The sequence below is a fragment of the Colossoma macropomum genome, unplaced genomic scaffold (assembly GCF_904425465.1).
Source record: "Colossoma macropomum unplaced genomic scaffold, Colossoma_macropomum, whole genome shotgun sequence".
NCBI classification, from domain to species: domain Eukaryota; kingdom Metazoa; phylum Chordata; class Actinopteri; order Characiformes; family Serrasalmidae; genus Colossoma; species Colossoma macropomum.
The window spans coordinates 33,884,777-33,908,071 of NW_023494791.1; the positions used below are offsets into that span (position 1 = coordinate 33,884,777).

Below are 23,295 nucleotides of genomic sequence, written 5' to 3' on the forward strand. Positions count from 1 at the left end.
TGTGTGTGTGTGTGTGTGTGTATGTGTGTGTGAGAGAGAGACAGAGAGAGAGAGAGAGAGAGAGGGAGAGAGAGAGATTGCTGTTCCCCTTTTTCTCACAGGTGAAATAACTGGAATTCTGAATAGTGTTTCTCCTTGATTAGGTAGTGTAATGTGCAGAGACAGAACTCAAGAGACAGAGAGAACGAGAGAGAGAGAAAAAAGTATGAGAAAAGTGAATCAGAGAATCTCTTTGCCATCAAAGAACCCAAGCAGACAGATTCTGACCAAGTACAGGCTCAATGACCACTGTCCAGTCATAGAAAAGGGTGATACACATATATATATATATATATATAAATATATATATATATATATATATATATATGTATTCAGCAGCTGGACACTGCTTGACTATATTCTGCTCTCACTACAGAAGGATGTCAAGATCAGGAGAAAGCTTATAGGCTAACAAGCCCCTCGATAACATTCAGAGACAAGCTGCCCAAACAAGAGTGCACAAATACTGAATATAAAATACAGAATGAGATATTTGTATGACTGTAAAGGGTTTCAAATGTCTGTATTTAACCTAGAATTGCCATGAAATGTGAATATTCAACACTGCTAGTTTGACACAAAAAGTACACAAATTCACAAGGGCACTAGAGGAAAGTTTTATGGCAACAGTTGTATCAGAAAAATGAAGGCTATTTCATTTAATGCAGAAACATTTTTAATTTTCATTTATCATTTAATTTACAGACAACACAGAAAAGAAAAGCAGAAAAAAGCTGAAAACATACATTTAACAGAAAATGACACAAAAAAACCCTGAAAAAATGGTTATAAAATTAAAGTTCAAAAAGTCAGTGACTCCCAACAACTGTGCAAGACCTGGTAGACCCCCAGAACTGTCAGCATCAGATAAACAGTACTTCAAGCTTTCATCTTTGAGAGAGAGGAGAAAATCAAGCTCCACTCTTGCTTTAGATTTGAAAAAGTCCACTGGTGTTTCTATTCATCCTTCCACTGTGAGAAGACAACTCAACGTTATATTACAGAAACTTTTTAACTCTGAAATCTTATCCTATCTGTCACCATGGCAACTTCAGTTAAGACTGAATTTAGGGCAGAAGCTATTACAGAACTACAGTTCTTAAGTTTATAATCTTATCCTAACTCCAGATAAGAAAACAGTATTACAGAAACATCCTAACTAGACTAAATTTCCAAAATTCTGTCCCAACTGTAAGACAACCCCAGAGGTGTCTTAACTTTTGTGTTAACTGTCTGTTTTATGCAGTGACAGGCAGCATAGTTCACTTTGATGTTACATTGATCTCCACCATCCCCTCTTATTAATTTTGTGTGTTAATTTTGATGACAACTCATCAGATAAAATATTACAGTGATGGTGGTGAATAATGAAGAGACAGAGCTGAACATGTTTCTGTTTATTAGGAGCAATAAAGTCCACACAGTTGGCTAAAGTGTTTGGGAAACTGAAACTAAAACTGGAGAGTGGTGACCCTCTGATAAACAGCACAAAGTGCTGTCACAATATTATTTACTTCAAGTTTACTGCGCTTTTGTTTGACATGTTTTACATGAGTATCGCTAGCCAGCTGCCTGGCTAAGTAAACTGCTTATTTTGGTTATGTGTTTATGTTTTAGCTGTGCTCTTACGGTCGGCTGCTAGGTAACAGGTGTGACAGTTGATTGTCTGCTCCGATGGAGTAGTTTTAGATTTCCTAACTAGAGATAAGAATCCTAAGTTAAAATAAGATGTGCTTCTGTAATTTGTGAAAAATCTTATCTTGACCTGTCAGGTCTTTAAAAAATGAGAGGTTTCTGTAATATGGCACCAAACGTGTATGTGACCTCACAGAGTTGTTCTTGTTTTGGATATTACCACTTTAAAGTTGCAAAGAAATGCAGCAATGCCAATAACGCAAGCAGTGAATTGAAAAATGAAATGAAACTAGAGGAAGAGTGAGAGAGGAGTAAAATGTTGACACATAGATCAAGCCTGGCATTTAAGCAAACTCTGAGGTAACTAGTGAAAGGCTCCGCTGTGTGAATGTGCCACATTAATATAAAACAGCTCATCAGCCTGGCAGGTCAGATAAATTGGCAAGACTGATATGAATGATCCAGCTTACTTTCACCAATTTTACTGATGATTGCAAAACATTGCCTCAGAGAAAAGCTCATACAACTGTGTCTCTAGTGAAATCAAAGTGTTCATAAATTCATCAAGAACTTTTTGAGAAATGTTCTTACAATCAATTTACTGATATACATCAGAGTTACATGAACAAAATCCAGAGGGAGAGAACAAAAGAGAGAAAGACATAGCGAAACATTTAGTTCTACCAAATATAAAGACACACACACGCACACATACATACACACACACACACACACACACACACACACACACACAGTCTATATACAGTAGGGCTGCAACAATCCAATAGTTTTATTTTTGAATATTTTATCTAATATTGTCTTAAATATCTGACTATTCTACATGGAGATTCACTCAAAAGAGGCCCCACATACTTTGTAATAACTCTTGCTAGGACGAAGCAATCTGAACAGAACACGTGCAATGTGCTCCTCAGGATATGGAGCTTCGAACAAGCCGGTTTCCCCCTGCGGCGATGAGCATTTAACCTCGGTTTGCAACTTCCGGGTGCATAGCCCCGTTCCCCTTCACTCAGTCACTCGACTTCTCATCAGGATGGTGGTGTACAGTATTGGGCAGTGCATCAAGGTATGTAGCATTTTTTTTTTTGGTTCAGATTGCTTCACCCTAATGGGAGTTAGAAAATTCGGGGACTCTGTATAAGAATAAAATGCTCAAGATATGCACTTCCCATCAATGATGAAATTAAAAAAAATACAGCAACTAGCATAAAATGCTATTCCAGAGGATCCGGCATCCCTGGCCAGGCTGCTGAGACTGTTTCAATGTGACAGTGATGAGCAGCACAGGAGAGCAGAGGACACAGTGTCTTTTAACCACGTTGTTTCAAAAGCTGAAAAATATTCTTTGTTCAATATTTTAGAGTTTTTAAGCTGCTCAAAAACTGTTTTACACCTAAGTACGTGCTAAACTCAGCTGTGTCGGTATTAGTGCTCAGTGGAGTTTAATAAGGTTCTTTCTGGTCTGGATGGACGGCTCGCTAGCACCTGGAGCAGTTGGAAAAGTCTTTTGACTGCACTGGGCAATTAAAACAGACATAATCACCTCAAATTAGAGATCTAATACAGACAGTTAGAAACGGAGTCTCGACAGCCTGACCTCTGACTACTGCCAAGATGTCGTCCTAGCTGTAACAGGAAAGGACTCTGTCACTGACATTGCTCTTTCTGCATTATGTGCAGGCAGATTCTCTTGTTCACTTGTTTCCAATCAGATCCTTTTCTATTTTCAAACTTTTCAATTATCAAATTTGTTGAATTTTATTGAATATTTTTTGCAGTCCTAATGTACACACATTGTCACTATACATCTAATCCAGTAAACACATGCACTACATGATTTCCGAAAAAGATGATCCAAATGAGGATATGTCTAATGGAAGGAGAGAGAGAGAGAGAGAGAGAGAGAGAGAGAGAGAGAGAGGAACCCTAGTAATGCCTCAAGTAATGCCTTGATTCCACACTTACCTTTGACACACATATCAGCTCTACGTTCAACACAGCATTTTCTGTGGTATTTGCATACTTCCAGCCACAGATGCAGAAACACTTGTACACGCATTTGTAAAATCTAGGTCAGTTTACTGAAACGTCTACCTATTAGATAGATACTGTGTTCAAGGTAAAGTGCTTCTCATTACACAAAAAGCTCTACATGGACTGGCTCCTGATTACCTGGCTGAGCTCCTCCATGCATATGCCTATCCTGTACCTTATGATCTCCGAATTATAGGCTTTTAGATTGACCTCTAGTTGGACAATCATTCAACACAGTAGCCCCTCAATTATGAATTTCTCTCCCTCAATCTATTCAGGATGGGTCCTCATTTGTTTTCAATATGTTATCATCGTTCTTCTTGTCAGTGAAAACACTATCTCAGCACTGTCGGACTAAAACTTTGTATCTCTAAAATGGCAACTTTACAGGAGAAGGTAAAAACATTCTTAACACTGCAGTAACACTGACGTGGTGGTGGTGTGTTAGTGTGTGTTGTGCTGGTCTGAGTGGATCAGACACAGCAGTGTTGCTGGAGTTTTTAAACACTTCAGTGTCACTGCTGGACTGAGAGCAGTTAACCAGCCAAAAATATCCAGGCAAAAGTGTCCTGTGGGTAGCATCCTGTGACCACTGATGAAGGACTAGAGGATGACCAACACAAACTGTGCAGCAGCAGATAAGCTATTGTCTCTGACTTTACATCTACAAGGTGGACTGACAAGGTAGGAGTGTCTAACAGAGTGGACAGTGAGTGGACACAGTGTTTAAAAACTCCAGCAGCATCGCTTTGTCTGATACACTCAGACCAGCGCAACACACACTAACACACCACCACCACATCAGTGTCACTGCAGTGCTGAGAATGATCCACCACCCAAATAGTACCTGCTCTGTGAGGGTCCATGGGGATCCTGACCACTGAAGAACAGGGTAAAAGGGGGCTAACAAAGTATGCAGAGAAACAGATGGACTACAGTCTGTAATTGTAGAACTACAAAGTGCACCTATATAGTAAGTGGAGCTGATAAATTGGACAATCAGCGTAGAAACAAGGAGGTGGTCATAATTTTATGCCTGATCGGTGTATATGTATCTCTTATGTCTTCTGTTGTTAAACATGTTGCCTCTTGTTTAACATGTCTATGTTCTAAGATTGTAAAGCAATCTTAAGCATGATAAAGACATTATATTAAAAATATATATATGATAATGAATGACAATGATAAGAGAGAGACAGAGAGAGAGAGACAGACCAGGTGGAGGATCACCAGTTACAGCTAATTGTTACACTTCAGCTTATCTGGGCTAAATGTGTGTGTTGTCTGTCTCAGTGTGTTCTCATAGTTGTGGTGCAGTGGGGCCTTCTTCTCTTCTCTCTTTACTCGTCCTGTCCTAATACAATTAATCACAGCTCAGCTGGGCCAGAGACAAGGCCCTTTAGAGAGAGAGAGAGAGGGAGAGAGAGAGAGAGAGAGAGAGAGAGATAGAGAGAGAGAATCAGAGACTGTCAAACAAAACTCTCCCTGTACATGTATTATTGTTATTAGGAGTCCAAGCACAAAGTGCAGACTAAACCATAAGTTGCACAGACATGAAACTTGGTCAATAGGTAGAAGTCTCTCCTGCTACTCAGGCGCACAAGCTCCGCCTCCATTGGCTAGAAGGTGGCAATACACACACACACACACACACACACACACACACACACATTTTCTAATCCTTCTGGGTCGCGGTGGGAGCTTAGAGTGGAGCTTAAATTGCACAAGTCATGCATATACAGTTTTAACACAGAAATGCTTTGACCGATTGTCATGAAACTTTACACACATGTAAAGGCAATCTTTAAATGTTGATGCAACTGCATTGCCAGGTGGTGCTATAAAATGCAAGAAAATTTTACACAACCAAAGGATGTCCCAATGACATGAAATTTGGTATGCTGCAACTGTGTGCCTGCTGACATCATATCGAGAAAACATGGCCACCAACAGCAAATTAGATCTCAGCAGGTGTTTGACATTCTTAGAACTAGCCACTCACATCAGGCTCACAAATGTGCATTATTGAGATAAAACAATGCACATTTGTAAGCTTGACAACTTTTTATTTAAATTTTCTACCAATCCTCATTGTTTGAAATTAACACATTTTGAAATAGTCCTATGATTTACTCAAAACTGGTCTTGAAACAAAATTCAGTCTTAAAGTAAACAAGTATCAAAAAAAAAGGATTGTTGTAACATGTCAATATGGATGGAGTTTTTATGACTCTGTTAGCTGCAACTCACAAATTTGATTGACAGCAAATTTGGTACAGACATACAGAGTAGTACTCCTAAGAGCATGCCAATTATGGTCTACATACACTTCTGGGCATGCTACAGTATGGACAATACGTAAAATGAGCATGTCTCCTACTTACTTCAAATCACAAAATGCAAATGGTGTCAAAATACTCAAGTCTTTAGTCTTAACAGCTTGGTCAATAGATGTGTTTCACTAAACTGTACAGGCAATCTAACATTCTGATTTATATACATATTCAACACAGTAGTGAGACAACAAGAATAGACTGTACAATAGGGGATGCTAAAACAATAATTCTAAATGTTGAAACTCTTGGCAAATTCATTGTGTCATAAAACAATCATTTCTAAAAAATCAACAGATGTTGCTTCAGTGTCTATCAGACTATGCACAAACCAAAGATAAAGTCATTTAACTGCAGCATGTTAAAGTAATTCACAGCCAAAGTTACCAAATCAGTTCATTAAGTCAGTAATTAAGTAATTAGTAAGTAATTTTCAGCTTGTCCAATTCACTCATTAGTCAAATGCAGTGCATTATAGAATTACCATTGGCAAAGTTACCAAATCAGTTTATTAGTAATTTGCATCCCATCTAGCTGACTCACGAGTTAAATTCAACGTTATAAAATGACCATTACCAAAGAGTAGACCAAAAAAGCAAAAGATTTTGATTTAAAGTGTCATACTATGAATAAATTTAAGATGAAGTTTACTGCAGCATTTTAAAGTAATTGTCAGCCAAATTTACCAAAGCCATTCATTAAGTTAGAAATTTGCATCCCATCTAATTTACTCATAAGTCAAACACAACACATCATAAAATGTCCATTACCAATAAGTAGAATAGTAATTGGCAGCCAAAGAAAAACATGGTTAACCAGAGTTCAGCAAGTGTCTGACAGCCTTAAAATAAGCCAGTCACCCTGAAACTTAATATGTATAAAAACTTTACTGACATGTCCCCTAGGGTACAGACACACAATTAAAGCCCCAATTCAACCTTTATCAGTTTACAGACACAGTTTAAAAGTCATTTGATTTGTTACTAAGCTCTTAAATTTGTCAACAAAAAATGACATGCTGGGATAAACTACTATTTTACATCTCTGTAATACACAGTTTTTAAAGACCGTAATTTCAAAATGCTAAAAATGGGTCATTCTTCAAAAAAATGCCGTCCCTTGTGTTCATATCACTACTGAAACATAACGAGTTTCAGTACACAGGCGGAGCCTTATTTCAGCCACAGCCCTGCTTTTTAAAGCAGGAAGTGATACTGCATCCTTGTCTCTTGTGGCCACATGGTGAGCAGTTAGATTCCACTGTTTTGAAGTAAATCTGAAAATCACTGTGGAACATTAAGAACTGTCACCACCACATATTTCTGCAATTAAGTAAATGTTTTTGAGTTTTAATTTAAAATATTAGAAATTCCTTAATGTACAGCTGTTCAAAGCTGTGGTTGCTAGTCATGTACTGGCTAGCATTTTTGAGTTATGATAAAAATCAACAATACAACATCTGTTGAAGTTTCGGTAGTGTTATGATTGTTTTAGTAGTTAAAATGTAATGTTGAAATATTTATTTTAATAAAATAAACATAATTAATCTACAGGACCACTCAAAGCAAAAGGATTTTAGGCAAAAGTCCAAGAAGTTAAAAGTCTTAAATGGGTTTTGAACTTTGATTTGGAACCAATTCAGTAGAATACATTGGGATATAACGAGTTTTTTAAAAGAATAACAGCTAACTTATACTGGCAAACACCTCTTTATTTCTCTAATTAAGTGGTATTAATCATAATATAGCATTGATGAGTAAAGCCCACCCCCAAAAATATATGTTGTGGAAAAAAAAACAGGAAGTGGTGTATAAAACATTTTGGAACTAAACCCTTCATCTATATCAGTACATTGGTGTGGAATCTCTGATTATACCTGGCAGAGAACAGCATCCACCTTCCTGTGATCAACTGTTAGCCTAAAGCTCCTCTCACTACTGCTGCTAAGTTACTTGCAGAAATTTGTAACATACTTCAGGTGGGCTTAAGCAAGGGAAAAGATCCACTGTGACCTTTTCACCAACCCAACACATTTCTCTCATCATTCATGGTGTGACTGTGATTAATGTACTGTTGAACTTCATTCCCAGTTTCATTCAGGGGCACATATACCCACTCCTCAAACTCCAGAGCTATTCTGAACTCTACAGTCTATAAAGTCCACTGTCTATGGACTGTAACATTACTAAAGAGAGAGAAAATAAGATAGAGTGGGTGAAATACGAGAGCATATTTCTTCAAATAAAACAAATCTCCTACATAAAAATGAACTTGCTAGAAAAGAAACCTGAACCCGACCAGACCCGTATGTTTTACGTGAAAAATCACACTGAACCTGATATTTTGAGGGGCTCCATTGGGCTCGGGTCGCATGGCAGACCTCTAATCCTCATACATTCACAGCAGCCCTCACAACACCTCAAAACAAGCAGGCCTTTCTCTCTCTCTCTCTTTCTCTCTCTCTCAATCAAGGTAAAACAGCCTGCCATGCAGATGCCAATCACAATTTACATTCAAGGGATGAGCTGCTGAAATCCAATTAAGTTCCCCACAAATACAACATTTATGAAGCTTAAATGTCTTTGACGAACGAGGAGGACACAGGAGCTAGAAAACGCTCTCTCTCTCTCTCTCTCTCTCTCTCTCTCTTCCCCCCTCCCTCTCTGATTTTCACCCATCCCTCCCTGCGATTTCCATAAATATAAATGCACTATTTACTCCAGTCTCTGGCAAAATTCAGCAGGAAGATTTTCATTCCCAGTACAAAAGACCTCCATTTGGCAAAGTCCAATCTCTGGAGAAAGAGGGGAGGGCTGGGGGAGATTGGAATAATCAATGATTTCTCCATCCTATTGTAGCGCTCTGTATTAAACGGTTAAAGTCGACCAGTAGCTGGGGGGATTAGGAGGAGATTTGCGGTCGGAAATCATTTGCAATGCACATCCATACAGCCAAGGTCAGCATGTGCCAATGAAGGGAGAGAAAGAAAGAGAGAGAGAGAGAGAGAGAGAGAGAGAGAGAGAGAGAGAGAGAGAGAGAGAGAGAGAGAAAGACAGAGAGACAGAAAGACAGAGAGAAAGCATAAGTGAGGAGAAAGAGAGAAAGAGAGAGAGAAAGAAAGTGCATGAGAAACACACACACACACGCACACACACACACTAATGAGGGAGACTCACTGTCTCCCTGTTGTCATTTATCATCCTTTTCCTTTTCTAATCCCTTTATGCCTGCAGAGTGAAACTTCATGCATGTGCATATTCCTGTGTTCAAACTGTGGGTACGAGCAGGCAAGGGCACACACACACACACACACCTTAAAGTCTGTGAACCACCACCAAATCTACACACACATTCATTATTCATCTGCCTCATCAGCACACAGTGCCGGAGACCACGCAAAGCCATGTGACCCCATTCCAGAGCGACCTTTCTAATGAAGAAGCAGCCAGTAATGCCTGCAATCTATGGAAATGGGTTTGAGCTGTAATCCTCTCATCCGTCCGCTTTATTACACTGGTCAGCTGGGATAACTGTGAGGGATAGTGTTTTCCTTGCCTGGCCAGAAGGGGGCGATGTGAGGACAAAGATGTAACCGAGGCGGAAGGTTGAAATCCCCATAAACCCCTAAGCTCAGGATGGAAGCATGGTACACAGTTTAAAAAATGAGGGTTTTTACTCAAATTAGACAATAGAGCGATAGACCGGGTTCTTTCAAGCTTCTTTAATAAACAGGAGGTATTAACGCAGTATTTACTTTTGAAATGACCACATACTATGCCTATACATTGTCACAGTTGGAAGAAAAAAAACATCTACAAACAGAAAAATTTCAAAAGAAAGGATTTTTTTGGTTGTTTTTTTTTGTGTGTGATAAATTAATTAAACTGTTTTATTTCAAGTAATTCTGGACTATTTCTATTGGTTTATTCATCATGAAATGTTCACACATTGTAAAGGGCAGCAGACATTTTTAATAGGAAATAGTAAAAAAAAATATAAATGTTTTTACATCATATTTTAGTAAGCATATTGTAAATATTGCAAATATTTCAATCAGCTAATGATATTAAATGCCTCTTTGCCATTGTATGTTTTAATTCAGCTAATTGTGATCAAACTATATAATTAGACTGACCAGCAATGACCATACCAATAATGGTATATTTTTCCAATATATTAAACTCAGCAAATAATTAGAAACTTGACTCAGTGTGTTCTCTGTAGAGGATGAGTTAACTTATTTTCACTTACTAAATCAACAAAACGTCATTTTTTGCATATGACCGTATAATAGAGTTTAACATGCAGGCCAAAGCTTGTCATGCAGCAACAATGTAAGAGAGACACAAGCCTCATTAATAGAGCCACTCCTGGCCTCTTCTTCTTTTTCCTTTTTCTCAACCCTCTCTCTTGTTTTCTTTCTTTCCCTCTCCCACTCTCACTGAGAAAAGGGAGGGAAGCGCTAGATCAGTCAGAGCACAAATGAGCTGTGATCCAGATAGAAGCATCTCTTTCATCTTGTAACAGGCGCTAAGATCTATATTAAGGCATCTTAGCCGAGTACGTTTCACACATGAGAATGCAGCCGGCTGGCTGCTCACACTGCCAACAACCTTTTAAGGCAGCCATTCTGAATGCAGGCCTGCTAGCAAATGAAGCTCGTTACTCCTTCGTTAGATCACAAAGCTTCATTTTTTTCATCTTTCGTATTCTGTCTTACAGCGAAAGACTGCTGTGAATATGAGCCTCTCCAGCATATCTCCCTTTCCCCGTGTCTTATTTTCTCCCTTCATGCTCTCCTTCTAATAGAGGTAAAGAGAGTAACATCTTCACTTCCTGTGGCGCGGCGGTGGAGGAGTGTGAGCCCACGCAGGAGGAATGAGCGTGCAGGAGAGACGTCAGCTTAGCTTCTCCACTCACTGAGTGACTGCTCCCTGCTTTAGGAGGATGCTGGAGAGCTTTGCTGAGGAAGAGACTGGAGAGGAAGACTTTTAACACTAAAGCTGTTTTCAGTGAATGCTGGAGTATATCAGTGGTGAACATGACGGGAGGGATTTTATTTTGCTGGTTATTTTTTATTGGTTTTTGCTGGTACAACTATATTTTTCTCTTTAAACCCCATAAGATCCCAGGCTTGTTTCACAACAAGGTTTATTACTCAGTAACTACAGGGACTTCAGTGCAAACTGGCTGAGCTATTCTTAGATTGTAGAAGTGTGTAATAAAACTTTGGGCCCACAATTTTTTGTCAAAGTAAGAATTTGTTGTTACCTGTTAACTGTAATAACAATAAAAAACAAAAACACAAAACTGAATCAAAACTATACTGCGGAAATAAATAAAATGAAATATAATTACTCAGACTTTAGGCTTTCAGTGTGTGAATGAGAGTTTAGAAGTAGATGCTTTTTGTGTTTAGCGGAGCCGTGCCGAGCTTAGTCAGTACTGTTGTTTTTATTTTGTTCTACCCTACTATCACAGCGTTCATCATAATGCTAAAAATGAAGACAAAAAATCTAAACGAAATGAAAAATTAAGTAAAACTATTAATTCTCAGAAAATCAAAAAAACAAAACTAAAACTAAAACTATTAATGCACCCTTAAGACTAGTTGAAACGTAAAATGTAAAATGAAGTAAAAAGAAGTAAAATGTAAAACCAAACAACTAAATGAAAATAAAAAATGATGAAAATTCAAAAACATAATCACATATGTATATATATATAATGTACATTTTCTCTTGACAGTATAAAATAAGAGCAAAACTATTCGTTCTGTAGCTGCCAGCATACAAGCTAATAGCGCTAACATTACAGCTACCAAGCTAGCTATAAATGCAAGTGTTATTTTGTTATTTCGTTTTCGTAAGGCCGATGATTTGACTCAGTGAATGTGTTTCTGTTTTCTTTCTTCATTTGTTAGCCTCATATTGGAAACATTGGTAATGAAGGGCAGCATTTAATGGTGTATAGTGCCTCCTGCTGCTTGCCTCATACGATGCTTAAGCATGGACGTTTCAACAATTGCCATCAGTCAGTCGGTCAGTGACTCAGTATGAGACAGTGACTCCTGTACCTCCAAAACATTTATTCCAAGTAATATTGGGCTTTTTCTATTGATCCATTCATCATGAAATGTTCAAACAATGTAAAGGGCCGTTGGAATTTTCACACAACATCAAATAAAAACTCAAAATATAAGGTTTTTGTATGACAGGAAGGAAATGGCACTATTGATTCAAAGTTTAATTTTGAACTGTTTCAAATGGGAGAACCCTCAACAGCTTTGTTTTCTAGGAAATGACAGACATCACCTGGGCAGATAGTGTAAGTCCCAGATCCCTCATCTCTAACAGATCAATTTAGAGCAATGATGAGGGAGGATTTACTGCCTTCATCCTTCAAACCTGACTCACAACTAGTCTGACTCTCTCCACTCAGCTCCACAGTGAAACTGTAGCAGATTGAGGTATCATTGTGACAATCGAGTTCACTGAGAGGAGGACGAATATAGAGTATTAGTTTTAAAAAAGCACATAGCTCTGTTCTGGCAGTGATGGTCAAATAAAAAGTCATGTGCCTGGACAGCTGAGTTATTTCTGAAATCCACAAGAAAGACTTTGTGAACACACAGGGGATATGGCACTGCGTTTGTCAGGGACATTTTTCAGAACTGATCTTTTCTGGGAGATCGACAGAAATAGATGGAGCAAAGAGAGAGAGAGACCCAACCAAACTATAAACAAATAAAAATAAAAAAAGAAAGCACTCCAACATGATTAGCCCTAATTTGAAATTCCACATTGGCAACTTACTAAAGATACAAAAATGAGGAAAATGCTGACAATGTACAGACCTAGCCTCTAAAACTAGCTGCTGCAGTCAGACCACACTGCTCAGAGTGGACAGTCTGCTTTCACTGTGACCTTGGGATGACAAGATGAGCTTTCTAACAGAGTGATCCAAGTATGATTCAGCTATACATATATTCTATAAGAAAATCCACAGCATCTTCTCTGAGTTCACAGAATACAGTAATAAAGAAAAACTGAGGCATCTTGTAAGAAACTAGTGGGTGATCACACAGGCAGTGATATTTGTCATAGTCTAAGAAACTGATCTTATGAATAACATATTTTCTATTGCTCCACTTCAGTTTCTATTTTTGTTTCCTCTTATCCCTTCCATTTAGGCTAATATTCATTTCTTTAGCAATAACGGTACCATTAAAGTGAAATGAATGAAAGAGAAATAAAGAAACAAGAAGAAAGGGTGAGAGGGTGAGAGAGAGAGAAAGGGAGAGAGAGAGAGAGGAGAGACAAAGAAAAAGAGAAACAGAAAGGGGGAGGCAGTAGAGATCAAGAGAGAGAGACAAAGCAGAAGAGAGAAAGAAAACGAGAGAGAGAGAGAGAGAGAGAGAGAGAGAGCCCAATATACCTTTGCACCAATTTTAGGCACATTCTGACAGCATAACAAAAATGGTACATGAGCCTAAAAGTTGAGATTATGGGCCATGTGCATGGAAAAATGCAAAATGTCCTTCTCTTCCTCATGCACATGCCTTTAAGTGAGGGCTAGGGTTGAGTGGTATCACAGTAACAGCCATACCATGGGTATTAAAAAATGATGATAGTATTTCAAAATTATGCATTTCAAATTTCTATTCCACACCTGATCGACGAAATAAACACACTTCTCTTATTTATACTTTAGAAGGGCTCACTGACTGGCAAGTTGGGAGCTCTCAGATAGGTGGCACTGACAAAAAGACCGAAAAAATCAGAGCCAGAAAAAATTCAGAAAAACTAAGCATGATAGCGACAGCTAAGAGCTACACACGCCACATAACATGTTTGATTTTGTCTTTTACTCTAACACCAGTCACTCGACTTTTTCACTCTCAGATATCCTCTAAACGGGTGTTATTTCAGCATCAGTTAGCTGGAACCAAGCCTGCACAATCTCTCGCTAGCTTAGCCAAAATATTACAGTTCCAAACATCACAGAACAGGTTCAATTTTAGCTTTCTGTTACTACAACACCGGTCACTTGACTTCTACTCTCTCAGACACTTGTTTAAATCATTAGCACTTGTTTCAGCAGAGTGCTAGAAGGTCTGAATCAAACCTGTACTGTGGTGCATAGCACTGTTTGGGTCTGAACAGGTCTACTTTCACCTTTATGTCCTTCCAACGTCACTTGCTTAACTTCACTCTCTCACATTTGAATCATTATCATCTAATCTTGTGTCAGTGCTTTAGCGAGAATCAAGCCAGCTCCTCTCTCCTAGTTAGGAACACTGTTTAACATTTAGCAATTATTTGATAAAATGTTCAACATTTATTGAATGATGCCTTGACAAATGTGCACTGTCCTCACTTATATGGTGAAAATGTAAACAAGCTAACCTTTAGATTATTTTCGATCTTGAAATAACAGGATGAGACGGCACAAAAGCGTCATGGACACGAATGACCTTACAAGACATGAGGTAGTTTAACAGTATGAAACAAATGGATATCACTCAACCCTAAAGAGGGCCATACAAAATGCGGGTGAAGATTTTACACGTGGTTGATTGCATATTTTCTCTTCCCCCTTTTAAAAACAAGCAAAAATTTGTGTTTATGGGTCTCAAAAGACGTGTTGTGGAGAGACTTCCTTTAACACTACCAGCAGATATAATGATTAGATGGAGACACAAGCTTGAACATGTGCTGAAGGAATGGTTAGAAGATCAGAAAAACACTGTTTAAACTCTCTGGAAAGTCACCAAGTCATCTGAAATGGAATAAAGTTCTATTCACTGAAAAACCTAAATTTATAATTGAGATTATTCAGACCGTTAGAAACAGAAAATGCACCCAACTTCTAAGACTGAACTTTGGAGATGTTTAAAAGAAGCATAGAAAGAGATGTCTCTGTCTAAAAGTCTTTAAAATAAATGATACAAAAGAACAATGGACTGGTCATCCCAGAGTCCAGACCTCAATATCCCTGAATGTGTTCTTCAAGGACTAAACTTTGGGTGTGGAAAAATATGCCTGCAGATTTCTTTGAAAAACTCAAAGCAAGTCTCTGGTGGTATTAAAAACTGATATTTATTTATATTGCTGAGGCTTCTGTGAAATCTTCTGTTAAATATGTTGTCAGCTTTTTTCCTGATGCTGAAAAATAAATAACTTGTACTTAACGGCTGTTTTGACTGGAAATAAAATAAATGAAGGGTCTCTAACTTTTATACAGTACTGTACAACTAGGCCAGAGAGAGGGGAGGTCTGCAGTATGTGATGGTGCATGTGTGCGTGTGTGTGTGTGTGTGTGTGTGATAACTGCCAGAATCTGTGAAACGAAATGGAGAGATTGTGAGGGCACCTTTCAGTCACAGTAAGCTCCTCCTTTCCGTCCTGCTGTGTGACTCTTCCTTGTACCCCTCTCTTTCTCCTGTAGGCCATAATGAAGATCATCTCCTGCCATTCAGCCTGCATTATTGTGGCTATGAAGAATAGCACTCTCTGTATTGATTTTGTGAAGCGTTTTCCCTTGCCTTCGATTTTTCTTCAGCTTTTCTCTTTCCAGCTCTTTTCACAAAAGGTCTAACACTTGAGGACCCACAGAAACCTTCTCACTGGTAAAGAAGGTAAAGGTGAATGTGAGCATCTGTGTGAGTATGTGTTTGATTGATTATATTGAATATTGCATTGTGTGTAAGAGCTTACGATAATTAAAGCAGACCCAGTCTCAGTGGTCCTTCATCGGCAATGTGAATTGTGAGCCTACAGTCCACGTCTTAATTAGCACTTTTATATAGAGCTTCAAAGCAAATGTGTTCCCAGTACCAATTTTAAAAGTTTTAACACCTCTTTTTCCAGTAATTTAGCTCATTGGGCAAGACATAATAACATTTTCCATGTCTTGGAGCCAAGAGTGACAGATGGAGATGGAAGAGTGTGTTCTACGGTATTTTTGTTTTCTTTCGAATCTCTGGGCAGCGCTCTGTCTCTGCAGGTGGTGACTGTCTGGCTGGAGACAGGATGGGAGGATAAATGGGAAAAGGAGGGAGGAGCATTTTATCTCTTCTACAGGTAGTCTGACTCTGGCTGGGTCCCCGAGGGCTCGGAGCAAAAACACTGCCAAAAATGATATTTTACCAACTGCAAAGATCTCTAATCTTGGCTACAAATCTAACATTTTTTACTCTCTATGAGATATGTTATCATACCGGCAGAGAAACTCTGTCAACCTAAATATTTATTTATTTATTTTTTTTTGATATTTCATGTAGTTTTATCCAGTGAAATTTACCCCATCGAAAATATGGAAATGGAAATTTTATCTTACTTTTGGAGTGACAGGTTTTTCAGTGATATTTCTGCATGCCGTTGCCATCAAAACAAAACCTTGAACCTCCATTTTATCTTCATTTCCTATTTATTAATGTACATTTTTTATATTTACAGAATTTTAAATGCCAGCTGCTCTTTATATTGTGTGAACATTTCATGATGAATGGATCATTAGACATGGTCCAGAATTACTTGGAAAAAAAGGCTTGTTACATTAAAAGTAACTTATATTAAAAGATGTTTTTTTTCCCTTCTTCTGAAAATTGACCACTATTGTAGCTACGCAAATAAATAACTAAATAACTAAACTATATATATTAAATTGATACATTGATTTTATAAGAGAATATAACTGTACATCCTCTATAGAGAACATACTTCTGCACATTTTAATGAACAGTTACTGTTTTTTTTTATATACAGTTTGTGCTGGTCATCCTCTAGTTCTTCATCAGATGGCACAGGACGCTGCTCACAGGACACTATGGTCTGGAGATTTTAGTTTGGTAAACTATTCTCAGTCTAGTAGTGACACTGAGGTATTTGAAAACTCCAGCAGCACTGCTGTGTCTGATCCACTCAGACCAGCGCAACACACACTAACACACCATCATTACATCAGTGTAACTTCAGTGCTGAGAACGATCCACCACTCAAATAATACCTGCCCTGTAGTGGTCTTGTAAGGGTCCTGATCACTGAAGAACAAGGTATAGAGAGACAACAAAGTATGCAGAGAAACAGATGGAGCACAGTCTGAAATTGTAGAACCACAATGTGCACTTTTATGGCAATTAGATGTAATAAAATGAATAAAGAGTGTAAAAACAAATTGATGTGGCTGGTCGGTGTATATATGTGTATATTTTTGTATCTCCAAAAACTTAGGAATTTAACTATTCTAGCTATTCTAACATAACTTTTCTAAGTCATGTGTGCTGGAGATATATATATATTTGATTCTGGAACATACTGACAATATGTATTACATTACATATATCAATACTCTGCAAATGTAAGGTAGCTGTGCACCAGAGAGGCAGCATATATACTGCACTTTCTTATCATTTTTAAAACTTCTGAGATCAAAATATGGGTGAAAAAGATGAGATGTTAGTAAAAAAAATGTCCAAATGCATGAGTCATATTAGTAAAACCACAAAAGACTGGCAACCCTGACCAGCTCCCACACAGCTGCAGGCCATGGCCCAGTGGCCTCTATCTGATGCCAACACTCTGATTCATATTCACACCACAGCAGCTGTGATTTGTTTTTGGGGGAAATGTGCATGTGCAAAAATGTCTTCCTCAGAAGCATATATGCAAACTGTGAACACACACACAACAGTTGCACCTACTGCCACACACAAGCTGATTTCCTCCAGACCTCACATCCACCTCTAAAATTAATCCGCAGCTTAATGCCTGGTGTGGCCAGTCAGAGGCAAAACGTGTTGTGGCATGATAGAGAACTGAGGGCGAACACACACACACACACACTCACACACACACACACACACACACACACTGTATCAGACTCTCATAGGCACACTAGGGGTTGCTTGAGTATTAATTTTTACTAGAAAAGTAGTCAACTAGTTGGCTAGGCATCATTTTCACATAAAAAAGTGAGTGTTCTGGACATCTTGTATTTTATTAGAACATTGCTAATAGGGGCTGGTTCTAGCGGCAGTTCTATGGTTCTATGCTGTGGTTTAAGGTATGAGATGTGCACTGCAGAAAAGTTGCGTTGTATTTCGGTGAGTTTCAGCCTTGGGCACTCTGCAGATGGAAGTACACACAGATGTAAACTGCATGCTAAAATCACTACAGCTCTCAGAATCTCACCTCTCACTGAGAATGTAAACTGGCTTATTGATTATCAAGCTAAAAGGTGGTAGCAAGCAGTTGCATCTCCACCAATATGTCTTCCAGCAATACACAGGCACTGAACCAAGAAACATTTATGATATCCCATTTTAAAAATGTATTCCTGAATTGTGTTACAACCGTAGGAAGCAAGTAAAAGCGATAACCTCATGTGTTGCCAACTGGGATTCCAAGTTTGTTTGTATTGCAAATGCTGCACAAAACCATCTGTGAATGGATGTTTTGCATGCCAGTCAAATGGCCCTTTTCTCCTGTGGTTCCCAGACTGGCTTACGAGTGTATTTCAGTGCAGTCTTACACAGCTTGCAGTGGAATTGTTTCATGTTTGTGTAGTAGTTCCACACTAATAATGTACTTTATTCTTTGTGAAAAAATGATTTTTGTTCTCTTCTTCAGCCTCTTCACTGCTGTTTTTACTGCTGCTGTATTTCAGGTACTGTCCTCAACTAGTCGACTGCCAATGTCAACTAGTCTATAAAACCCTAACCGCAAACATGGACAGACACACACCGCTCTTCAATTCACAAAAACACAAACACACACACATTCTGTCAGATTGTGCAGCAGTCCTGAGTGCTCATCTCCTACATTACACTCAGGAGCCTGGCTGAGTGAGGTGGAGAGAGCTGAGATGAGGATGTGAGTGGACAGTGATGACCAGCCTGATTCTGCAGGTGCAGACCACAGTTCAGCTCTCAGCAATTCTCTTAATAAATTCTGTTTCTGCTAGAACATCTGAATACATACGCTATACAATATAATGGATCAAAATGCACATATGAATGTATGTAAACACAATGATGGACCACACACACATACATGTGCACACACACAAGAGCTGACATCTATTATGATTCAAGAGGTGCAGCGCAATTTATGGTACACTTTTTGTTCCAAGAAAGAAAGAAAAAAAAGGAAGGAAGGAAGGAAGAAAGAAGGTAAGAAAGAGGCAATGAATAAAACCCTAATGCAGCACCAGAGTAGAAAACATCATCATCCTAGCCAGAAAAATAAACCTTTAGAAACGAAAGCACAAACATTCATTCATTAAAATAAACTAATAAATAAATATCAGTAAATTTACATGCAAGCACACACAGAATCATACGCACACCCTTTCTTTCTGTCTCCAGCAGCCTCCGGCCGTCTGAATGAAGGCTAGTGATGCCACAGTGAGATGAAACGGTATGCAATGCCGGCAGAGTCTCCTCACATCCTGCTGTGAATTCTATCAGTGCTCTGCAGACTCTCTTAACTAGAGGTCACACACCTCTCTGACATTTCATGCGTCTTCCATTTGCAGCGCTCAGTGTGTTTTTAATGAGGCCGTTCTCAATCTGAAACAGCAGTCCTTTTTCCTGACGCAGATCAAAAGCCAGACATGATGCAGCTCAGTCTGGGAGAAAAGTTAATGCATGGTTGGCAGCAACAAAGGAAAAAAAAATGTCACTGAATTCAACAAATGTGACACCTGACATGATTGGACATGCAAGTTATTTTCTCCTTTGAGATGCATCATCAAATGAAAGCAGGATGACGCTGAAAGGATTTGTTCCATGTGTTTGTTAGAAATGTCCGACAGCATCTGTGGGAGCTGTGCTGAAAGCCTAGTTAGATTAGGATGGCACCTGCCTTACACCAGCTCCCGCTAAAAAGGCCAATGGCTGTGTCCTTTACCTTGGGCAATCTCTCATGGCCGGTGTACAAACCCAGAGTTCATGAAGCCCCGTTACACTCTGTCTAACCCACACACAGCTCCAGATACATCCAAGAGGGTAAAAATGTCCAGGTCCAGGTCCAAATCACAGCTTTTATAGAGGTCTGAACCAGCATGAAATTGCCCCCCAAAAAAAAACAAAAAACCACCATTTGTGACTTTGAGACTCAATCCACCCTGGCCCAACTGGCAAGTTTGAAACCTGAAGCAGACCCGACCTGCACACACTAACAGAGATGGATTATCACAGACATGGTTTTACAGGGCTTTTTATGTTACTACGTGCCTGAGTTGAGCAACAGAAAATGTCATGTTGAGATAATCATGACAAAGAACAGCGTCCACCCTCCTGCACTCAACTCTTAGCTTTACTGTGCAAACTTTCCACTTGCTACTGCTGCTACTGTAGAAAAGCTTATCACACTTCAGGTGAACTTGACCAGCAAGCACAAAAGTACTCTGTGACCTTCCCACCAACACAACACAACACAAGACAACACATCCCTTTATTCATTCATGGCTTGTTTGCAACTGATATACTTCATCCCCAGTTTTGTTCAGGGGCACGTTCACCCACTTCTCCTCACGTTCAGAGCTATTCTGAACGCAGCTTAGGATTAGTCGATACAGCAAAAATGCAATATCAGTAACAGGTCATGATATTTTTTTTTTCCAACATCTGATAAATTGTAATAAGTTGGAACACACAAAAAATAAACATACAGTGATATTTATTCAGTGTTTCATATATTGCACTGAACATACAGTAATCCAATTAAAAAGGACTAACTATGCTCTCTTTATAATGAAACGAAGGCAGTGCTCTTTAAGCAGTGATGATATCAACAATATGCTCAGAAAAGCATACTGTGACATACTGTGATATTTCGTCCGGCCTTGGCTTAAAAGAGCATTACATCATTACAGACTACAAAGTGGTGCTCTGTGGGTGACCCTCTGTAGGTGACCATGCCGTCAAAGAGGGGGGTGACAATTATTTACTATCCCCACCCCTAATTCTTTGGTGATATAAAACTGAAGTCAGCTATTCGCCAGCTTCTTGTTAGAGTTTTCCCGTTACACCTTAAATGGAGCAGCAGTTACATTCTGATACTTCAGGCGTTAGTACTGTTGGACTATGAATGAATGGGAAATGGGATTGGGCCTTAGTCTTTGTCTCATATGCACACTCCTCTGTTTATTTACTGTGTTATTATTATGCTGTAGAGCTTTATTGCCCTACAGCATCATGATGTTCCAGACCAATGTGAAACTGTGGTGATTTACTACATTAAAGTAGTAGTAGTAGTAAAATATCATGAAAAAAAATTATGTCTGCCCTGCGATGGACTGGTGACCTGTCCAAGGTGTTTCCTGCTTTCTGCCCAATGACCACTGGGATAGGCTCCAGTGACCCAGAAGAATACGCGGCTTAGAAAATGTGTGTGTGTATATATTACAATATTTAAAATATACCACTCTCTCCGCATTCCACTTAGTCCATATTTAGCCATTACATAGCAAAACCATGCTTTAAATTCATAGTTGGGATGTAAAAACCATGAATATATTTCATTTTGACTGACCAACTTTAAGTTAACAAAGTTTTAACTTAAAGTTGTTTAACCTGCTTTTTCATAGTAAAGTGATTTGGAGTACTGTTAGTGCAGACAGTCTATAACAGGGTTATTGGATTGGAAGATGAGGGGAAGATAATTAAATGTTGTGCTGTTTGTAAGGTTTCAAGCACGGTCAGACGCTCGCAGATGTAACTTACAGAAAGGGCTTTACTGAAACAGAGTTCAAAGTCGTAGTTGATAACCAGGCAGAGTTCAGATCCAGAAGGCACACAAAAGATACAAAGATCAGACAAGGCAACAATCCAAAAAGGGAAAAGCAGTAGCACGGTCGAAGGTACAGACAAGTGGTCATAATCCAAAATCAGAGACAAACGCAACCAAATCCAAAGGGCAGAGACGAGAAAACGAAAGGTCAAAGGTCATACACGAAATACACAACAATGAATAAACGCTCAGTTTTTGAGTCCATTTCAGTCTTATCACCTGCGGGAAGATCGGAAGTCATGTGACTGATTGAGTCCGAATCTACAAGGGGTTTCGGAGGCTGTGTGACACTGTTCCTGGCAGTCGAGAAACAAATGTATTACTGTAGCCTTCTAAAGGACCCACACATCCAAATACGATGACTGAAATTCAAATTTATGACATCCCTGAGGATTTCAGACTAAATTTAATTCTTTTCTTTTTTTTTGGTACATTTTAGCTTGGACTGCTTTTTGATTGAGCCAATATACAGAGCTCAATACATATATCAGACTTAAATGCATAGTAATAAAAGCAGCCTGTTTAATTGGAAGCAATAAAGAGAGCTTCGAAAACGCCCATGTGAAAATGATTTACTACACAAACATTATAACTGGACTTTGGAAAAAAGAAAAAAGAAAAAGAACATGAATATGAACGCTTTAATGGAATTCCCTTTTTCCAAACAACCACACTCCTGCAAGTGTACTTACTCGTATGGGTTGCTGGGGTCTGCCCCTTGGAGCTCGGGTGGGATGGGAATGCGTTTGTAGTACATCTCCCAGTCAAAGGCCCCTCGCATAGCGTCCCCAGCCTGAGCCTCGTATCCAAAGTGATTATGGTCAATGACGTCAATCATGGGACACACAATGGTTCGGGGGTTCTGGGCTATTTGGTCTGCAGAGCAGACAGAGGATGAAAAGTGAGAAAGAGAGAAAGACAGAGGGAGGGAGAAGAAGAGAGAGAGACAGAAGAAGGGAAGTGAAACAATGTTAGCCAAGGCCGCTACATCCATCATCTATATCCCTTTCCTATGGTGTGAAAAGAAAAGGGGGGGACTGTTGAGTGTCTCGAGAGTCTGCGTCCATCCCCAGCTTGCTTGGCCTCTTTCACTGCACTCGACCAAGCGTGGAGGCCCTGTGAAATTGAAGCCTCCACGGCCGCCCAGCGATTAGAAACAATTACACAGCTTCAAAGTGGGTTTGGTCTATGGAGGCATGGAGGGAGCGACTCGCGGCCTCCAGCCACAGCCCCCGCCACTCAGCCACCACTAAAGCTGGCCCAAATCTGTCACCCACAACACTCCCTCAACACTACTGCTCTACCAGCACACGGAGAGAGAGATGGAAAGAGGGAGAGAGAGACAGACAAAGAGAAAAAAGAGAAGAGAGAGACAGTAAGAAGAGTCTGAAGTGTGCGTGTGTCAGAGAGAGCAGCGGAAAGAGAGAGGAGCAAAG

At 39.2% G+C, this 23,295-nt stretch overlaps 1 protein-coding gene across 1 annotated transcript in view; it reads right to left on the reverse strand.

Annotated features, from left to right (window-relative positions):
• galntl6 (polypeptide N-acetylgalactosaminyltransferase like 6) overlaps positions 1-23,295 on the reverse strand; it is a 246,903-nt gene that overhangs the window by 40,029 nt on the left and 183,579 nt on the right. The window contains exon 7 of the mRNA XM_036574903.1: positions 22,552-22,735. Within this exon, the coding sequence (XP_036430796.1) occupies positions 22,552-22,735 (184 nt within the window). The remainder of the gene's footprint in view (positions 1-22,551; positions 22,736-23,295) is intronic.